The sequence below is a fragment of the Macaca nemestrina genome, chromosome 6 (genome assembly GCF_043159975.1).
Source record: "Macaca nemestrina isolate mMacNem1 chromosome 6, mMacNem.hap1, whole genome shotgun sequence".
NCBI classification, from domain to species: Eukaryota; Metazoa; Chordata; class Mammalia; order Primates; family Cercopithecidae; genus Macaca; species Macaca nemestrina.
The window spans coordinates 84,205,332-84,221,551 of record NC_092130.1 but is presented as its reverse complement, the minus strand read 5'-3'; the positions used below and the strand labels follow the sequence as shown (position 1 = coordinate 84,221,551).

Below are 16,220 nucleotides of genomic sequence, written 5' to 3'. Positions count from 1 at the left end.
GCCAGGATGCATTTTTTTATTCAATCATAATTCATGCGCATAAATAATCACATGCTCTAGTACTATATTCAAGGAAATTTTTGCTTGTTAGTCAAAATAAGAACGAAATTCATTAATTCAAGTCATTCCAGCAGATGCTATGTGGAAGACCATGTCACTGACTTGAAAGCAAAACTTGAATCACAAACCCTTTAAATCAAAATGTAAAATAAGATAAAATACTCAAGTTCCCTTTTGGATTTGGAAGCAAAAACAGCTGCTGCAACAATGAGTGGCTTTCCTTCTGAGTTCATCAAGAGGGGAGCCAGACGTGGCTCTGATGGCCTTTGCATTGCTCTATTGTAAAAAAATGGAAATTACTGCAAGTTTTCATGGTCATGATATGTGGCTAGGGAAGGATTAACTGCCTAGACAAAAGTGGCATGAAGAAAATATGTCTAGAATACACGAAATACTTAATGCTTGTAATATTCGAAAATGATTTCTTTTATAAAAGATCCAACAAGTACTACTGTGTTTCAATACAACTTTCTGAAAAAAAAAATAATTTTTAATCAGTAGAGTATTTTATTTATTGTTTAGAAATGCAGAAATGAAATTATATTTTCACATCTCTTTTTCTATCCTGTAGTAGTTTATGAAGGCCTAGTCTAAAAGCAGGGCTATGGCTGCTTTCTCTCTCTCTTTCGTTCTCACTCTGTTTCTGTTTTTTGTAGGTTGTGGTGTCAAGGCTAACTGAAAATTCTTTAATTAGCTTTCATGGACACAAGCTTCCCATTTACTTCAGTGAGAGGCTTCTTTGCATAAAAACCAGTGGTTTGTGTCCATCAGAGCCTTTGACTGGACTGCTTTCCTTTGATTAATGAGAAAACTAAAGTTCAGTCTGAATACTACTTTCCTAAAGAATGAATGAGCATAATCTCTTACAGCTTTCATGAAACTGCCTGAAACCAGAGGGATTAGTCCCACAATCCGGTCCCATACTCCACTTCAAGTATTTTCAATTACTTGGCACCATTGGTGGTGACGTCCATGGCTCAGTAAGAAGGCTACTGCTGGCATAATGGTTTCTCCATGTTTCAGCACATGGTCTTGGCATTAATAATCCATCGTGAAATGATTTGTAATGCACAGGGGTGACATTTGATTATGTGAAAGGCATTGCAGGAATGAGCATGTAGGCTCTTACAGACCAAATCCTGGCAAAAACATGATGAAATGTTATATGGTGAAAATAACATTTAAGATGGTTTCTAACTGACAAAGAAAAGTGTAAGCACATTGCTTTAGGAGAAACGTTCTTTTTTCCCGCCTGGTTTTCCTTCTCAAGTCATATTTCGGAGGGCCAAATGGGTGAAGGGGCCAGATTTGGCAGCCAACCACCCAAACACATTTTCAAAACATACTTGATTCAGGAAATTCTGGATCTTTTTAAGCAAAGATGTTAACAATCCTCCTGAGAACCTTAAAATATGATGATTTAAACATCAGGAAAAGGGGACCCTCAAATGATCAGAGAAATCACCAAGAGGCCTCCCTGCTGAAGTGTTCAGTTTTTCGTTGTGTTTCCTATTTCTTCTTTTTTTTTAAGACCACAGAAGGATGTTGAATTTATTACCTAAGGGAAGTGCTATCATTTTGGGTCAAAATTTATGAGATGATAGGAAAATTTATACTTCTCCGGGTAGCAAAAACAAAAACAAGAACACTAGAATTTCTTACACTCATATCTTCTAGATCCATTCACGAATCTGTCAAATGCATTATATTCTAGATAGAGTATAATGAATGTATGAACTAATATAACGCATGCCTGGGTGTGAGTACTGCCAAATCTTGGTTATTTATGGTCCTAAGAGTCGGGTGGGGAAAAAGTTGCTATGTATAAGTTAAATCCGGAGAGAATCACAAGGTCTTTTTAATCAATACTTTGAAATTCATCCATTTTCAAAACTTTAACGACAGATATGAACAAAATAATATCGGCTGATTTTACTGTTACTGACTTTTCCTCCTTAGCCCACTATCTTGCAGACTTAGGTGAATAATCTTAGCTATTGGTTACATACAAGAATGGACAAATGTTAACTTCATTTATTCTTTGGATTTGTTATTCATTCATTTGGCTATTCACTTAACACAATTTATTAGGCACTTTATGCACTATATGCAAAACACAGTGCTTGAAGTCATGGGGAACATAAGGATACACACCCCATCCCTGGAACTTACATTTCAGTAAAAGGAAAGAACGCGCACATAGGTAACTTGAGCATATAGTAGAAAACATTGAGCCTAGTAGAGAAACAGAACACTGCTTTGGGAAATCACAGGAGGCAGAGAGTTCCATCAGGGAGATTCAGAGAAAACTTTTTGTTTTCTCTGAAAAATTTTTGTGGAGTCCCGGGAGATGGTCAGGGTTTAGATATGAAGAGAAGGTGGCAATAGCATTTCCTAAGTAGATCTCAATGTGAGTATGGGAATGGTTAGAAGAGGTCAAGACATGCATGAGGAACAGTTAGGTAGAAGCATCAAGTGTCAGAAAAGGAAATCGGGGAGATAAAACTGGAAGGGAAAGTTGGACCAGCTGTAGAAACTTTATTGCCAGAGTAAAGAATTTAGGCTTTAATAAGAAAGTAATAGGGAGCCATTGAAGCCCCCATTTTTTACCTTTTATTTTGAAATAAATGCTATGTTTATAGAAGAGTTTCAAAGATTGTAAAGAGTTCCCAGAAAGTAGTCCATATCACCTAAGTTTTCATGTTTCAATGAGTAATGATTTATATAGTATTCTTATATTACACTTCTATTATATCCTCTCTTTCATGCTTAGTGTGGTGTGTCTTTTTTCCTTAATCAGAAATGCCAAAGATCTGTCTTTCTTATTTGTCTTTTCAAAGAAACAGTTTTTTATTTTGTTAACCAAGTTCGCCAGTTTTTGTCCCATTTCATTAGCTCCCCTGAAGTTTCCCTAAAGCTACGTATATGTTCAATCTAATTTTAAAAACAGATAGTGTACATATGCAGTGTCAAAAAAGTCCCTTGATCTGCCTTTTAAGCAGAATGCTGTCTCTAAGTCCCACATAACCACAGAGCTGTGCTTTTCTGTTATGATTCTGCTTGGAATATGGTGGGCCATTTCAATTTGACAACCTATGCTTTTCTTTAACTCAAAGAAAATTGCCTCTGTTATTTATTTCCTCCCCTCTATTTCCTTTGTCTCTTTCTAGAGCTCTTACTAAATTGATGTTTACCTCCAAAATTTATCTGCATGTCTCCTGTACTGTCTTCCATCTCTGTCTTTTTGCTCTAAGTTCTAGAAGACTTTACTTAGTTCCTCTTTAATTCTTTATCCTTATTGTTATAATTTGGCAATCATATTTCATTTTCTTGCTCCCTGCTTGCTCCATTTTAATAGCTGCTTTAGAGAGAAATATCCTTTCAAAATTTTCTGAGGATATTAACTGTTATACTCTTTTACATTCTGTGCTGCTTGAATTATTTTGTTCTTTTGTTTGCTTGCCTTTGGTCTTTTCCCTTATGCATTTGGTTTTCCTCAAATGTTTGGTGATCTTATGTTCATTGGCATACATGGACAAACAAGTACATTAGGTTAGGTGGCTGACAAAACCTTCCTCTATGATTGAGAATGTCTGTGTCCCTAGAGTGGCTCCCCTGAATGAGAGACTGCCAGGTGCTTCGTATTGAGTGGGGTGTGTTGACAGGCAGACTTCACCTTAGGATGCTCAATAATGGACCTGCAGGTGTATGTGCATTGGAGAGCCTCTTCTTCAATGGCTGCCTTTCTTTCCCCTTTGCTGCCTCTCATCCCTGTCTTTGGTGTCTAGGGTTACATCAAGCTCTGTTCTGAGGCTTCTATACTCACATTCAAATCATCCTCATCAGTCAATTCACTTTCATTTACCAGAGGTAAAAACATACTGCTAACTACTGTTCAGAGTGGGGATCCACGTCACTGGATCAATGGGTCAGACGTTTTGAAAGCAGTTCTTTGATTAGCCTTGAAATTACCCCAGGACTGCCTCCTGCTTTTTGCATTTGTTCATGTGACCCTGGAGTTTCTCTAGCTCTTCTTTACTTTCACAGTACATTTCTCCTATATATATATATTTAGACTGTGGCATCTGTGCCCCTAATAATTTGATTCGACTCTCCCAGAATTGCCTCCAAAGTTCATCTCTTCCAATGGCACCCTTTCTTCCTGCCTGCACTATTGTGAATTTACTTATTTTAAAACATATCTTTGACATTTTAGGGAATTTCAGACTAGAAAAGAGTTTGAAGAATGTGCTAAGTCCACTCCATCTTGATTCAATCGTGAGACTTTTTTATTTTTATTTTATATTCTAAGAGCAGTTCATCTTATTGATTCTGGCCCATCTTTGCAGGCTATTTGAGAACTGTCAGAATATTCAGTGGCTCAGTCTTAGTTGTCCTTCCCAGCTTTAATCATGGCTTAGATGTCTGGAAGTCAGCGATGTCAGTTTGACCAGAACATGCTTTGTCTCCAGCTCCCCACTGGACAATAGGCAAGGTTGTCCTATTTTCACAAGCAGTGCTGACCACAAGAGTAGGAAGGAGCCCTCTAAATCCTTACTGAAGGACACTGTCTCTACTTCTAAGCCCCTATTTTACTCTAACAACTGTAATTTACTGTAACCTAATTCGTAGCCCATTTTCTCCATTGACGTTACTTTCTGGAAGGTTGATAAGGATCTCACATTCATCACAGTCAGTGGAAACATCTCATTGGACATCTGTCCTGTGGCTAACCCCTGCTCACTTCATCCTCAGTCTCAAGGTGTCACATCTCTTGGTTTCCATAAATCCCCTCTTCTGGTTCTTTGTCTCTTTCTGGGAAATCTCTGGGCTTTTTAGAGAAATCTTTCTCCTTTTATTTCCCACACTAAAAGTGTTCCTAGGAGCATTCCTTGATCATCTTCTTATAACACACATTCTCACTTGGCAGTGGTACCTGTAGCTATGGCTTCAGCTTAGAAACATAGAAGTTCAACCCATATCTCCTTCTTGAGCTTCAGGTCTTACTTTTTTTTTTTTTGGATAGGGCAAGGCGATTGCTCTTCTCTGTTTGGCTTCCAGGCACTTCATACTGACTGCGTCTTCACCTTTCACATACCAGCTCCACTTCCTCCTGTGTTCCCCACCCAGTGACTAAAGCCAGGGCTGACCACTGGTAAAGGTGAAGGTGAAGAGACTTGATTAGGCATGAAAGTATCATCCCAACTTTCTCCTAATGAAATCCCTTCACCTTTAGCTCCTGAGCATGCTGTGTGTGCAGCTCGTCTCCATGGGCCTCCGTCATCACTGTCAGCCTCTCAGCCATTTAAATCGTTTAAATCCAAAGCATCTTCATGCTGTGACCTAAGTAATCTTTCTGAAGTACATTTGAATACATCACTCTTCTGCTCAGAATCCTTCAAAGGTTCTGATTTTATATAGAATAAAACCTGTACTGCTTTGCAAAGTATTTACATCTCTTGTGGTTTGATGTGAGTGCCTACCTGTCCTCTCCCAACAGTTCCTTGCCACACACATTGACCCTTATGTTTCCCTCATTCTGAAAATGCTGTGGTTCCCTATGCTAAGAATGTCATTTTCCCTTTTCCCATTGGCCAAGACATCATCAACTGAATGCCTCAGTTCACGTTTATATTCCCTGTGAATACTTCTTTGACTTCCCCTAGGCAGCAAAGGTTTGTAAGTCTGTTTATTAAATTATACCCTTCCCTCACTCAATGAAGGATTTGAACCCATGTAAAACAGATACACCTGGTAACAGGATACAATAAATGAGTGAGTTAATAAGTTCAAAGGGAAAGTAAAGGTAAAAATATAAATAGTATCATGTATGAAGTTGGTGTTAAAAATTATGTGATACTATGTTCTGTAGACTTACACTACAAAAAAAAAACCCTGAAAATTTGCGTTTGGGCTTTTTAGTTGACAAACTAAGAGAGAAACTTGATTGCTTATGAGTTTCATGGTATCCATAAGCAAGAAATAAAACATCTTTGCCAGTTATTGAAAATTGAGGGATAATTTACTCAATTAAAAGGGTATTTATAAAGGATATTGGCAAATTTAGAAATTCCTTTCCCTCTGTCTTCATTCATAGAATATGGTACAACTTTGTTCACTATTTCCAAGAAAACTTACAATGTAACCATTTTACAAAAAGGTTTACTTTACTTTAACCCAATGAACTTTCACTGACAAATTAATGGCTACTTCTTACCTGAAAGTTGCCAAAACAGCTTCCCCCTGGGAGGGTCACATAACTCACAAAGGGAGGCCCAGGAGCTGGCAGTGACTCATAGACCACCACACCTTCACTTGGGAATGCAGCCCTCTGCTGCTGCTTGCTTTCCCAAAATTCCTGTAACATTGACACAACGTTCACTGAAAGAGACAAGAAACACCATCAGTTTTTTTTGTTTTGTTTTGTTTTTGTTTTTGTTTTTGAGACAGTCTCGCTCTGTTGCCCAGGCTGGAGTGCAGTGGCGAAATCTTGGCTCACTGCAAGCTCCGCCTCCTGGGTTCACGCCATTCTCCTGCCTCAGCCTCCCAAGTAGCTGGGACCACAGGCACTCGCCACCACGCCTGGCTAATTTTTTGTATTTTTAGTAGAGACAGGGTTTCACCGTATTAGCCAGGATGGTCTCAATCTCCTGACCTCGTGATCCACCCGCGTTGGCCTCCCAAAGTGCTGGGATTACAGGCGTGAGCCACCGTGCCTGGCGAAACACCATCAGTTATTAAGGATGGACATAATCTGGTGCAAAACCAAGCTTATTTGCAAGCTGGATTCTGTAGTATGACAGTTCCAGTTTAAGTAGAGCTGGGTATGTGGATAGTGGGGTGTGGGGGCTTTTAGCTGTGAAAGAATATACTTTATTTAAATATATTTAAAGTATGTTAAAATATACAAATTAACCAATGGAAATGTGTATATTTCTTAATGAGTAAGGCTCAAGAAATGGTTTTGGTACCCTATATTAAAACAATATAGCAGTATTTCAAATTTACTCTATAAATTAATTTTTAATATAAAAATCAAAAATCTCATTCTGTTTTGAGCATTTGTCTTAATAGACTTTATCCAAAACTGTGATTATCTATGGTCCTCTTTCTCATTTCTCATAGACTTTTAAGCCTGCAAAGATTTAAGAAGAGAAAGCCAGAAAGAAGGGAACTCTTTTCATGCTCCTTCTACCCCAATCTAAACGAGAATGAAAGGCAGTTGTGGAATAAGCAGGAGGCCGGAAAAATCCATGAGTGAAACTAATAACATGAAGACCTTGTTAAGAACAAGGTCTGTTCAAGTATTTCAGAAAACATAGTAATGGCTAGAGCCATATGTTTTAGATTAAATGACCTGTGATAGCCTGCAGAAGTTCCAGATCAAATTAGGTTGGTTTGTTTATCCTGTACTGCAAATTAAACTGTAGAAATTAACAAGGATAATAGAATTGTAGAGTCAAAAGTGACCTTATAGGTCATGTAGGCAAAGCCCTGCCTAATGCAGGAATTCCTTGCCAGCATTCCTGACAGCTGCCCATCTGGCCTGTACCTGAACATGTGGAAGGACCTAGTACTTGCTACAACCTGAGGCAGCCTATTTCAACTGCTAATGGTTCTGTAAAAGGTCCTTTTAAGAGTGAACTGAAATCTGCTTTCCTGTAAGGTTCATGCAGAGGGTCTACTTCTCATTTCTGAGGCCTCAAAGAAGTTTATTTCCTTATCCACATGAGAGCCCACCACATGTCTGAAAGCAGCATAGGACATCTGTTGTTTTGCTTGCCTGGCATTCACTTCCCTTCTTGTGGAAATAGCACTGAGATGTTCCTTGAAGAATCATGTAGTCTCTAGGGGTGCAGGTGGGAATTTGGCCATATCCAAGCCATTTAGGGACAATGAGTGTGTGAAAATGTTGAAAGTTTCCATCTTTCAGTGGGGTTTCTGGAGCGGTAGGAGGTAAGCATGGCACTGCCTGAGCAAGAAGAAAATCTGGCTGAGAAGAAAGTCAGCCCGGAGAATGGTTCAGTAAAGAGATAGAGAAAGGCTAAGTTCTGACGACATAGTTTGAGCTCCTGGTTCTAGCTATGCCCGTAATCCAGGATCCTTGATTGGACTTGAAGTTATCTAAACCAACCCATCTGCTTTTTCCTTAAGCCATTTTCAACTGGCATCTCTCACTTGCATATGAAAAGTACACCAAACAGACAACACTCAGGTTTTTTCAAGTTCTAGATTAAATAGTTTTTGCTCTTTCAAACATGCGTCATGTAACATGGCATCTATGCACTTTGCCTTTATCCTGAATATATTCTTGGATCTGCTTTAAAATTCTGGACAGTGACATTTTTCAGAGAGTCTGGAATATCTCAGAGTTTGATTTGGAGACAAAATCATTGTATAGCCACTTTCTAAGCTGTTTACTAGAGCACTGGGTGTCTGTACCTTCTCTGTAGGTCACTGATCAGCTTCATGGTATATAGTTCAGGCAAATTCTGGCAACTCCTAAGGAACTGGTTGCCTGTGTATATTTAAAAACCGCAGTGTTTAGTAATTTAAGAAGTGATTTGGGAAAGAAATCGGGAGAATGTTAAGAGTAGTGAGGGGATACTTGAATTAATCAATAAAATACATATTGAATGGTCAAGTTGAGAATTAGTCATTACAGAGCTTTTTAATTTTTTTGAAAATATTTGAAATTATATTTTCTACCAGTTGATATAATTCAAACTAGAATTAGAACTTTCATTTTCTAAACTATTTTTCTGTCCCTCACTCTCCTCCTTTTCCTCCCACCCCTGAGGAAACAAGTGTCTATGAGCTAGCTGACTTGAGTCTCTGCTTGCATTTGACCTCCAGAAGTCAGCAGAGATGTCCTGAAGATTGAAGACTGTAACTAATGCCAGTAGCCTGTTGCTCTTCTTGTCGACAAGGACTATTAGCCTCCTACTTTGTCAGTCAGTTGTTGACTGGTGTTTAGCTGAGAAGTGGAGCAGGAAGTTGAGGACCCATGATAATCTAGGTAAAACGCATGACAATCTGGGGAAAATGAACACAAGAATTTTGGCATGTAAAGCTCTTGGGATTAAGGAGTTTGAAGCTATGCACTAAGTCAGATTTCTGTGTGAATAAAAGTTGAAGTTTTCAAACTTTTCATTCTGCAATTTTGTAAGATTTCTCTGATGATCCCACAGATGTCATCACCCGCCAAGAGTGCAATATATATACATACAGACATACAATCCATCTTTCTATCTCTATCTCTTCTTGTCGACTCAAAAACCAGACAAATGAAGTGCAGAGGGAAGAAGGCCAGCTTGCCGTTTGGAGTTCCAAAGATATACCAAAGATTGGTATATCAGAAAATGCTCTATTTATGAAACACATGCTCCTTTATTTTGGGGGGTAGCATCAACAAGGTTTGTGGACAATTTCAAAGAAAATATGAGCAGAGGGTCAAGAGCTGCTGAAGAAAATCACCCAAGTTTGAGAACAGGTGTCAATCAATACATAGTTAATCTCTAGGTGCAGTTGCACCTTCATTGCCCAGCCAATGATCCTGCCTTCCATGTTACAGAATAAACTTGAGCTACCAAGTGTGCAATATCTACCCCTATGTCTAGGGACCATCTGCACAAATGCTCAGCTCCACTTTATTTCCTACAGTCTCAAATGAATTTGTGCTGCTTTTCCTGGAAATTGTTCTCTTAGTCACTCCCATGGCCTATTTTTAAAAGTTCCCGCCTTATTCACTCTTTCCCAGCAGCCAAAGCTGTGCTCAAAACAACTATTAAATGAATAAATGAATAAATCAATCAATTAAATGAAACACTCAATCTTGGAACTATGTCTGGCTACTAGTTATTAAAATGCTCCCAATATAGCCAAACTGCTAGAAAGAATATTCCACATTGACTATCTCTGCTTCCTTATATTCCATTTATTTTTAACCCACCGCAAGTAATATAGGCTTTCCTCCACATTATTCTGCTGAAATTCCTACAAATAGTACCAATTCCTGGTTTTCAGTCCTTAGTTACTTGACTTGTTAGCTGTATTTGACAAAGCTGATCACTTTCTTCCAGAAACCTCGTCTCCCTAGGCTTTTCCTCCTCAGTCTGTGTTTCTTCCTAATAATTTCTCCTTGGTGTCTTTTGTGAATTTCTCTTCCTCTGCTCACTACTCATGTTGACTAGCATGGAAATCTTGTCTTGTCTCGTCTTGCTTCTCTTCCAGCTATTCTCCTTGAATGACAGAACCTACCATAATAAACACAGACAGCTCCCAAACTATTCTCTTGCATATCCAATTTTTTTTTATCAGACACTGCCATTTGGATGTTGCAAAAACTCAACATATTTTCAAACTCAACTCATTTTCTTTTTCATAAACTCTTCTCTTCCTCTGAATTACTTTTCTTTCTCCTGAGTTACCAAAAAAAAAAAAAAAGTGATGTTATCATCTACCTAGTTACCTAAATCAGAAACTGGGCATAAACCTTAAACTTCATTTCCTCTTTCAATATCTAATAAATGCCCAAGTTTGTCCGGGCGCGGGGGCTCACGCCTATAATCCCAGCACTTTGGGAGGCCGAGCCGGGTGGATCACGAGGTCAGGAGATTGAGACCATCCTGGCTAACACGGTGAAACCCCGGCTCTACTAAAAAAAAATACAAAAAAAATTAGCTGGGCGTGGTGGTAGGCGCCTGTAGTCCAAGCTACTCAGGAGGCTGAGGCAGGAGAATGGTGTGAACCTGGGAGGCAGAGCTTGCAGTGAGCCAAGATTTTGCCACTGCACTTCAGCCTGGGTGACAGAGCGAGACTCCATCTCAAAAAAAAGAAAAAAAAAAAGCCCAAGTTTTGTCAATTTCATATCCTGATGTCTCCCATCAGCATCAGTTTCTTTCAGTCTATACTGCCATTACTGCATTGGTTCATGCTTACTGTATCTCATCAAGCATACCACAATACCCTCCTGACTCCAACCAGCCTCCCATCCAACCTATACTCCCACTGTTTTCAGGGTAATATCACTAAATCTCATAGCCAATCAAATCACTCATATCTTCAAATCCTTCTGTGAGTCCCTTATTAACTATGGAATGAATGACTCCTTGGCAAGGCATAGAAGACCCTGTGTCTTACTATTCTCTCTTGTCCTAACCTCCTCTCCCCAAGTTCATCCTCCGGGTTCCTCACTCTATATGCTTCTTATGCTTCTCAAAAGCCAGTACTTCCATTCATCCTCCTGGAATGCCCTTCTTTCCACTGTCTATTTTCTTCTTGAATGGTGCCTACTCTTTTTCAAGACTTGCTTCCAGCATCAGTTTCTCAAAAACAAAAACAAAATAATCTCAAAGCCCTTGCTAATAAAAGTGTACCCCCCACCCCCAAGAAACATCATGGTATCACTTGGGAACTTGTTAAAAATGCAGAATCTGAGGCTCCACTCTAGGCCTTCTGAACTATAATCTCCTTCTTAACAAGATTAAAAAAAAAAAAAAAAAAAACTGATGCATGTTAAAATTTGAGAAACCTTGCTGTAGGAAGAAGTGACGATTCCTATCCTCCTAATGTATCTATTATATGCATTTTCCCTTTTCATCCTTACAGCACCCCCTTGAAATAGGTATTATCATCCACAGCCTACAAAGGAAAAAAAAAGAAGTTGAAGGTGTAATCACACAGCTACTAAGTCTTGGACCTAGGATTTTTAACCTAGTTTTGCCTCTACAGTCCATGTCCTTGGTTCATCCTGAGTTACTCTTTAATATAATAGAACTTAAGTTATTTTCATGCCGTCTATCTGTAATATAAACAATGCTCGTTGGAGAAAGAATTATATCATTTTCCCCACAACCCCTGGAACATAGTAGAAACATAAGAAATGTTTGCCAAGTATTTGAATGTTATCAAAAGTATAGAAGATGAGCTGCATTTGTCAGGCTGTTGGTAGTGTAGGCATGGAAGTCTTCCCCAAGAATTACCTCATTTACCTTTTTCTGTGGGCCATTTTCCTGACATTTGTTCTTGAAAAAGTCAAATGAAAGAAAAGACTTTATTTGTACATTTTCAAACAAGTCATATGACATGTTTCCAGCTTGGAACTGTCCTTCGTAATGAGCAGTCCATGTGCGTGTAAACACACATCCGTATCATCAATCTTCAACCAACTGCTCTAGTTTAAACAATGGTGTAAATACCCACAGACTGGCTCAGGAGGGGCTGTGACTGAGCCTCTCATTCCAGCCCTTTCTTTCAAGGAACAAAGGAGGGACCTCAAGAGAAATAAGAGGCAAGGACAGAGACTGCTGAAGGGCTTGATTTCCCGGGTAGAGGGACATGAGCCTTCTGGCAAGGCCAGGTCTCTACCTGATTGTGCCTCCCACCTCAGGGTCAGGAAGCTATAGTCGAAAACATATTATCTTTGGCTTTGCATTATTTCTCCAAAAGTTTAGTAAAGTTCTTTTTGAAATGTTTCTACTCTCTCCCAGTGGACACTATAGGGAAGGGGCTTTATCCACAGCCAGGACAAGATAAATCAGTCATACAGCGAATCTAGACACTGGACACAGGTAGCAGTGACTCCTGAGCCAGAGCTCTGGAGAAAGCCGAGAGGTAGCAGTTGGGCTGACGCTGAATTAAGGATGAGCTGAGCAACACTTCAGGTTCTGCCTTTAACTTTCACAAACCATCTTTTGGGTTTGCTTTTGTCAAGGTAACTGATGTTTAACTGATAAAGTTACAATAAAGAAGCAGAATATCAAATCCCTTGCCTCAGCAAGGGACTTAAGAAGTAGGAGAGAGAACTGTTAGGAGGAGTATTAATAATATCACGAAATCCAGTTCCTTTTTGTGATTTCTATCAGATTATAACTGCTTACAGTAAAGAAAGCAGTGTAGGCCGGGCGCGGTGGCTCAAGCCTGTAATCCCAGCACTTTGGGAGGCCGAGACGGGCGGATCACGAGGTCAGGAGATCGAGACCATCCTGGCTAACACAGTGAAACCCCGTCTCTACTAAAAATACAAAAACTTAGCCCGGCGAGGTGGCAGGCGCCTGTAGTCCCAGCTACTCGGGAAGCTGAGGCAGGAGAATGGCGTGAACCCGGGAGGCGGAGCTTGCAGTGAGCTGAGATCCGGCCACTGCACTCCAGCCTGGGCGACAGAGCGAGACTCCGTCTCAAAAAAAAAAAAAAAAAAAAAAGGAAAGCAGTGTACCTCTGAAGTGGCTTTGCAGATCGATATTCTTAATTCATTCTACTGCCCCTCATTGCTTTCGCTAACGCGGTGATAGGCCTCTGCAGGAGTTTTAAATATTTTGTTTTTCAATAACAAGAAAATGTACTATGTAGTTTATAGACATTAGTGTGGCTACTTTCTTCTTCACTGTGTTTTGAAATTTGAACACAACAGAGTTTTCAGAGTAGTATTACATCGCCAAGCAAGTCTCTTTGTAAGTGAGGTTTTCATTTTCCCCTTCCTGAAGCTTCCTTTTTTAATTATAAAGTTCGCATTGAGGCTTTCCCAGTTAACTGATAAAGACATCCAGCAACATGGAACACCTTGGTTATCTAACCCTTGACCCTCTCCAGCATAAATTCGTGATTGGCTTCAGCATGGACAGTCTCATGACACCTCCCTGCACACATGTTGCTTATTTGTTATCTGTACCTTGGTTCAAGTGCTCCCTCCTATTTTGAGTGTTTGGTCCCTCCCCTCCCTTCCCTCTATCCAGTTTACTCCCACACTTCAGGGGAAATGACACCTCCTCCATTGTGCCTCACTCACTGGCTCCTTCCCACTTGCACCTCCTTTTCTGAACTCTTATTCCGTGAGTGGCCCTATGTCTTAGCACTTAATCTCCTATAAACCATGCTAATAAAATGGATGTGGTGCTCCTGGCTAAATGTATCCAGTCAGACTTGGCTGTACTTTCTTCTGGCCAGAGGAATGAAATGCCTTGTGGTAACAATTCATCTTATAGAATACAGTTTTCTGTTATTTAACTCACAGCAGACTGGGATTCTAGAGGGTCACCACTCTGGCTCATTCTTCTCTGTAGCCTCCTTGATATCCAGCACAGGCTGGATACTCACCTAGAAGCAGTCATTGAATTCATCTGGAATCTAAGAAACCTCGACATAGTCTAAACAGCTTTAGTGCAATTGAATGAACATGTAGAAAGTAAGTGAAGTCCCTGTGATCCACAGCGCGGTCAGGACTTAATTCTGGAATAGGAGGTTTCATGGATAGACCACCATGGTGTTCACACAACATGGGTGTGTTGGTGGCAATCATGTCTCAGCTGGAGATCGCAAAGTGGGTAGAGAGAGATGAAGCCTGGTCAGGGTAGAAACATGGTTGTTGACTGCCTACTCACTTGGGTTGTGAGTAGGCAGTCAGTTGTACCTTCATAAGAACTAGTGTGTAGGAAAGTCCTGAACAGGGATAATAAGTCTGTTTGTCTTGGATGCCAACACTAATTGATTTATGTAGACTGCCTGAAGCACTCTATTGAAAAGAATTGAAAAATACCATATGGGATCAGTGGAACAGAACACCATAATTAACCTGCAATGTGGCATTGGCATGTCTATGTGCTGACTCTGACCTTGATGCTATGAAGTAATAGAAAAATCCAAGACAGGTCTCGGCCCATGGAGATTTACAATCCAACTGGAGAAATAATATATTCATCATATAGTTAGTGAACAAAATATTAGAGTGCTAAATTGTGGAACAGAGATGATGTTAAAGTGACGTGTAAGATGTAAAATTTATGGCAGAATAATTAAATAAATGCAAGGGGAAGAGTAGATGAATGTGGGCTGAAAAGGTCAGGAAAAATTTGTGTAGGAAAAAGGCCTAAGCTGAGCCCTTCTCAGAGGAATGAGGTTGAGGGAGGGATGGGGGAAGGGAGAGAAATAATGATACTCCCACTGAGGAACTGTGTAGGGAGCAATAGGAAAGAGTGCCAGTAGGAAGGGATATGATTTGACAAGAGACAAGGTGAGAGGACTTAGCTTCTTTTAATAACTGGATGTGAACCCCATTGCCCTGGTACCCCAGCTTTACCCAAGCAGGAGAGAAGGGTAGGAACAGAGTCCCTTGTCCTTTGCCCTTGCCGAAGGTGCTGTGCTGCCTGTGCTGGCTCCATCCATGAAGAGGTGGAGCCAGGAGGAAGGGCCTGGATCTCCAGAGAGAATATGCGGTTGCTCTTGTATATCTGGGTGAGCCCAAGGTAGAACATTTCTCTGAGAGGGGCCTGGGCAGAAAAATCCACTAGAAGTGGGTAGGGGATGAGTAAGCAAAAGAGTGTTCCTTCTGCAGCCTGGAAGGAGATGAAACCCCTTCAGAGAAGGACATCAGTAATTGGACACCCAGAGGGCATCATAATCAACATTCAGGGCTTATCATGTGTGTATATATATAATTATATTTTTATTCTCACAGATTGGACACAATGCAGATGCCAGTAAGGATATATGATCTATGTTTTCATAGGGAAAGTTTGAGATGTAGAGAGTTTAAATGCTCTATGGATTATAGGGTTTGTTATAGAAGAGTCCTCAAATACAGGCATGAGTTCATTACACAATAAAATATGCACTGAATCTTGTCTCTCCACTTTTTATCAACAGACAGGCAGTTTCCTTAGTAGTTAAAAAAACTGTTCTCCAAAGCCAGACTGTCTGGGTTTGAATCCTGTTTCTATCACTGCAAGATGTCTAACCACCCCATGCCTCAGTTCTTCATCTGTGGAACATAGTGTCTATATCACAGGGGTGCTGTAAGGCTTAAAATGGAAAATGCTCAGAAAAGAACTTCACACATAGTAAGTACTAGAGTGTTAGCTATTATTTGTGACTGGAGGAGGTAAAGGAAGAAAAGAAAAGGCATGAATATATGTTTCCATATTGCATCTTTGAAACTAACTGTTCCTGTATTGGAAACTAAGTCATTAAATAGTCTAAAAATAGTCTACAACCTGAAGATTCTCTAATTGAACACATTGTGCTATTTATTTCCAAGATAGGTGCAGAGTTCAGGGATAGAAAAGAGAAAGATCTTTTGATAACATTTCACTGGTAAAGTTTGAACTCCCTAATAGCCAGAAAATAATGGATAAAATGCTACATGTCTCAAAATTTGAAAATGTGGA

The 16,220-nt window shown here is 39.8% G+C and overlaps 1 protein-coding gene across 1 annotated transcript in view; it reads right to left on the bottom strand.

The window, feature by feature from the left end:
- The window catches only part of LOC105484286 (limb and CNS expressed 1), a 51,157-nt gene that overhangs the window by 25,802 nt on the left and 9,135 nt on the right, over positions 1-16,220 (bottom strand). Inside the window, exon 2 of the mRNA XM_071098676.1 lies at positions 6,278-6,441. Within this exon, the coding sequence (XP_070954777.1) occupies positions 6,278-6,441 (164 nt within the window). The remainder of the gene's footprint in view (positions 1-6,277; positions 6,442-16,220) is intronic.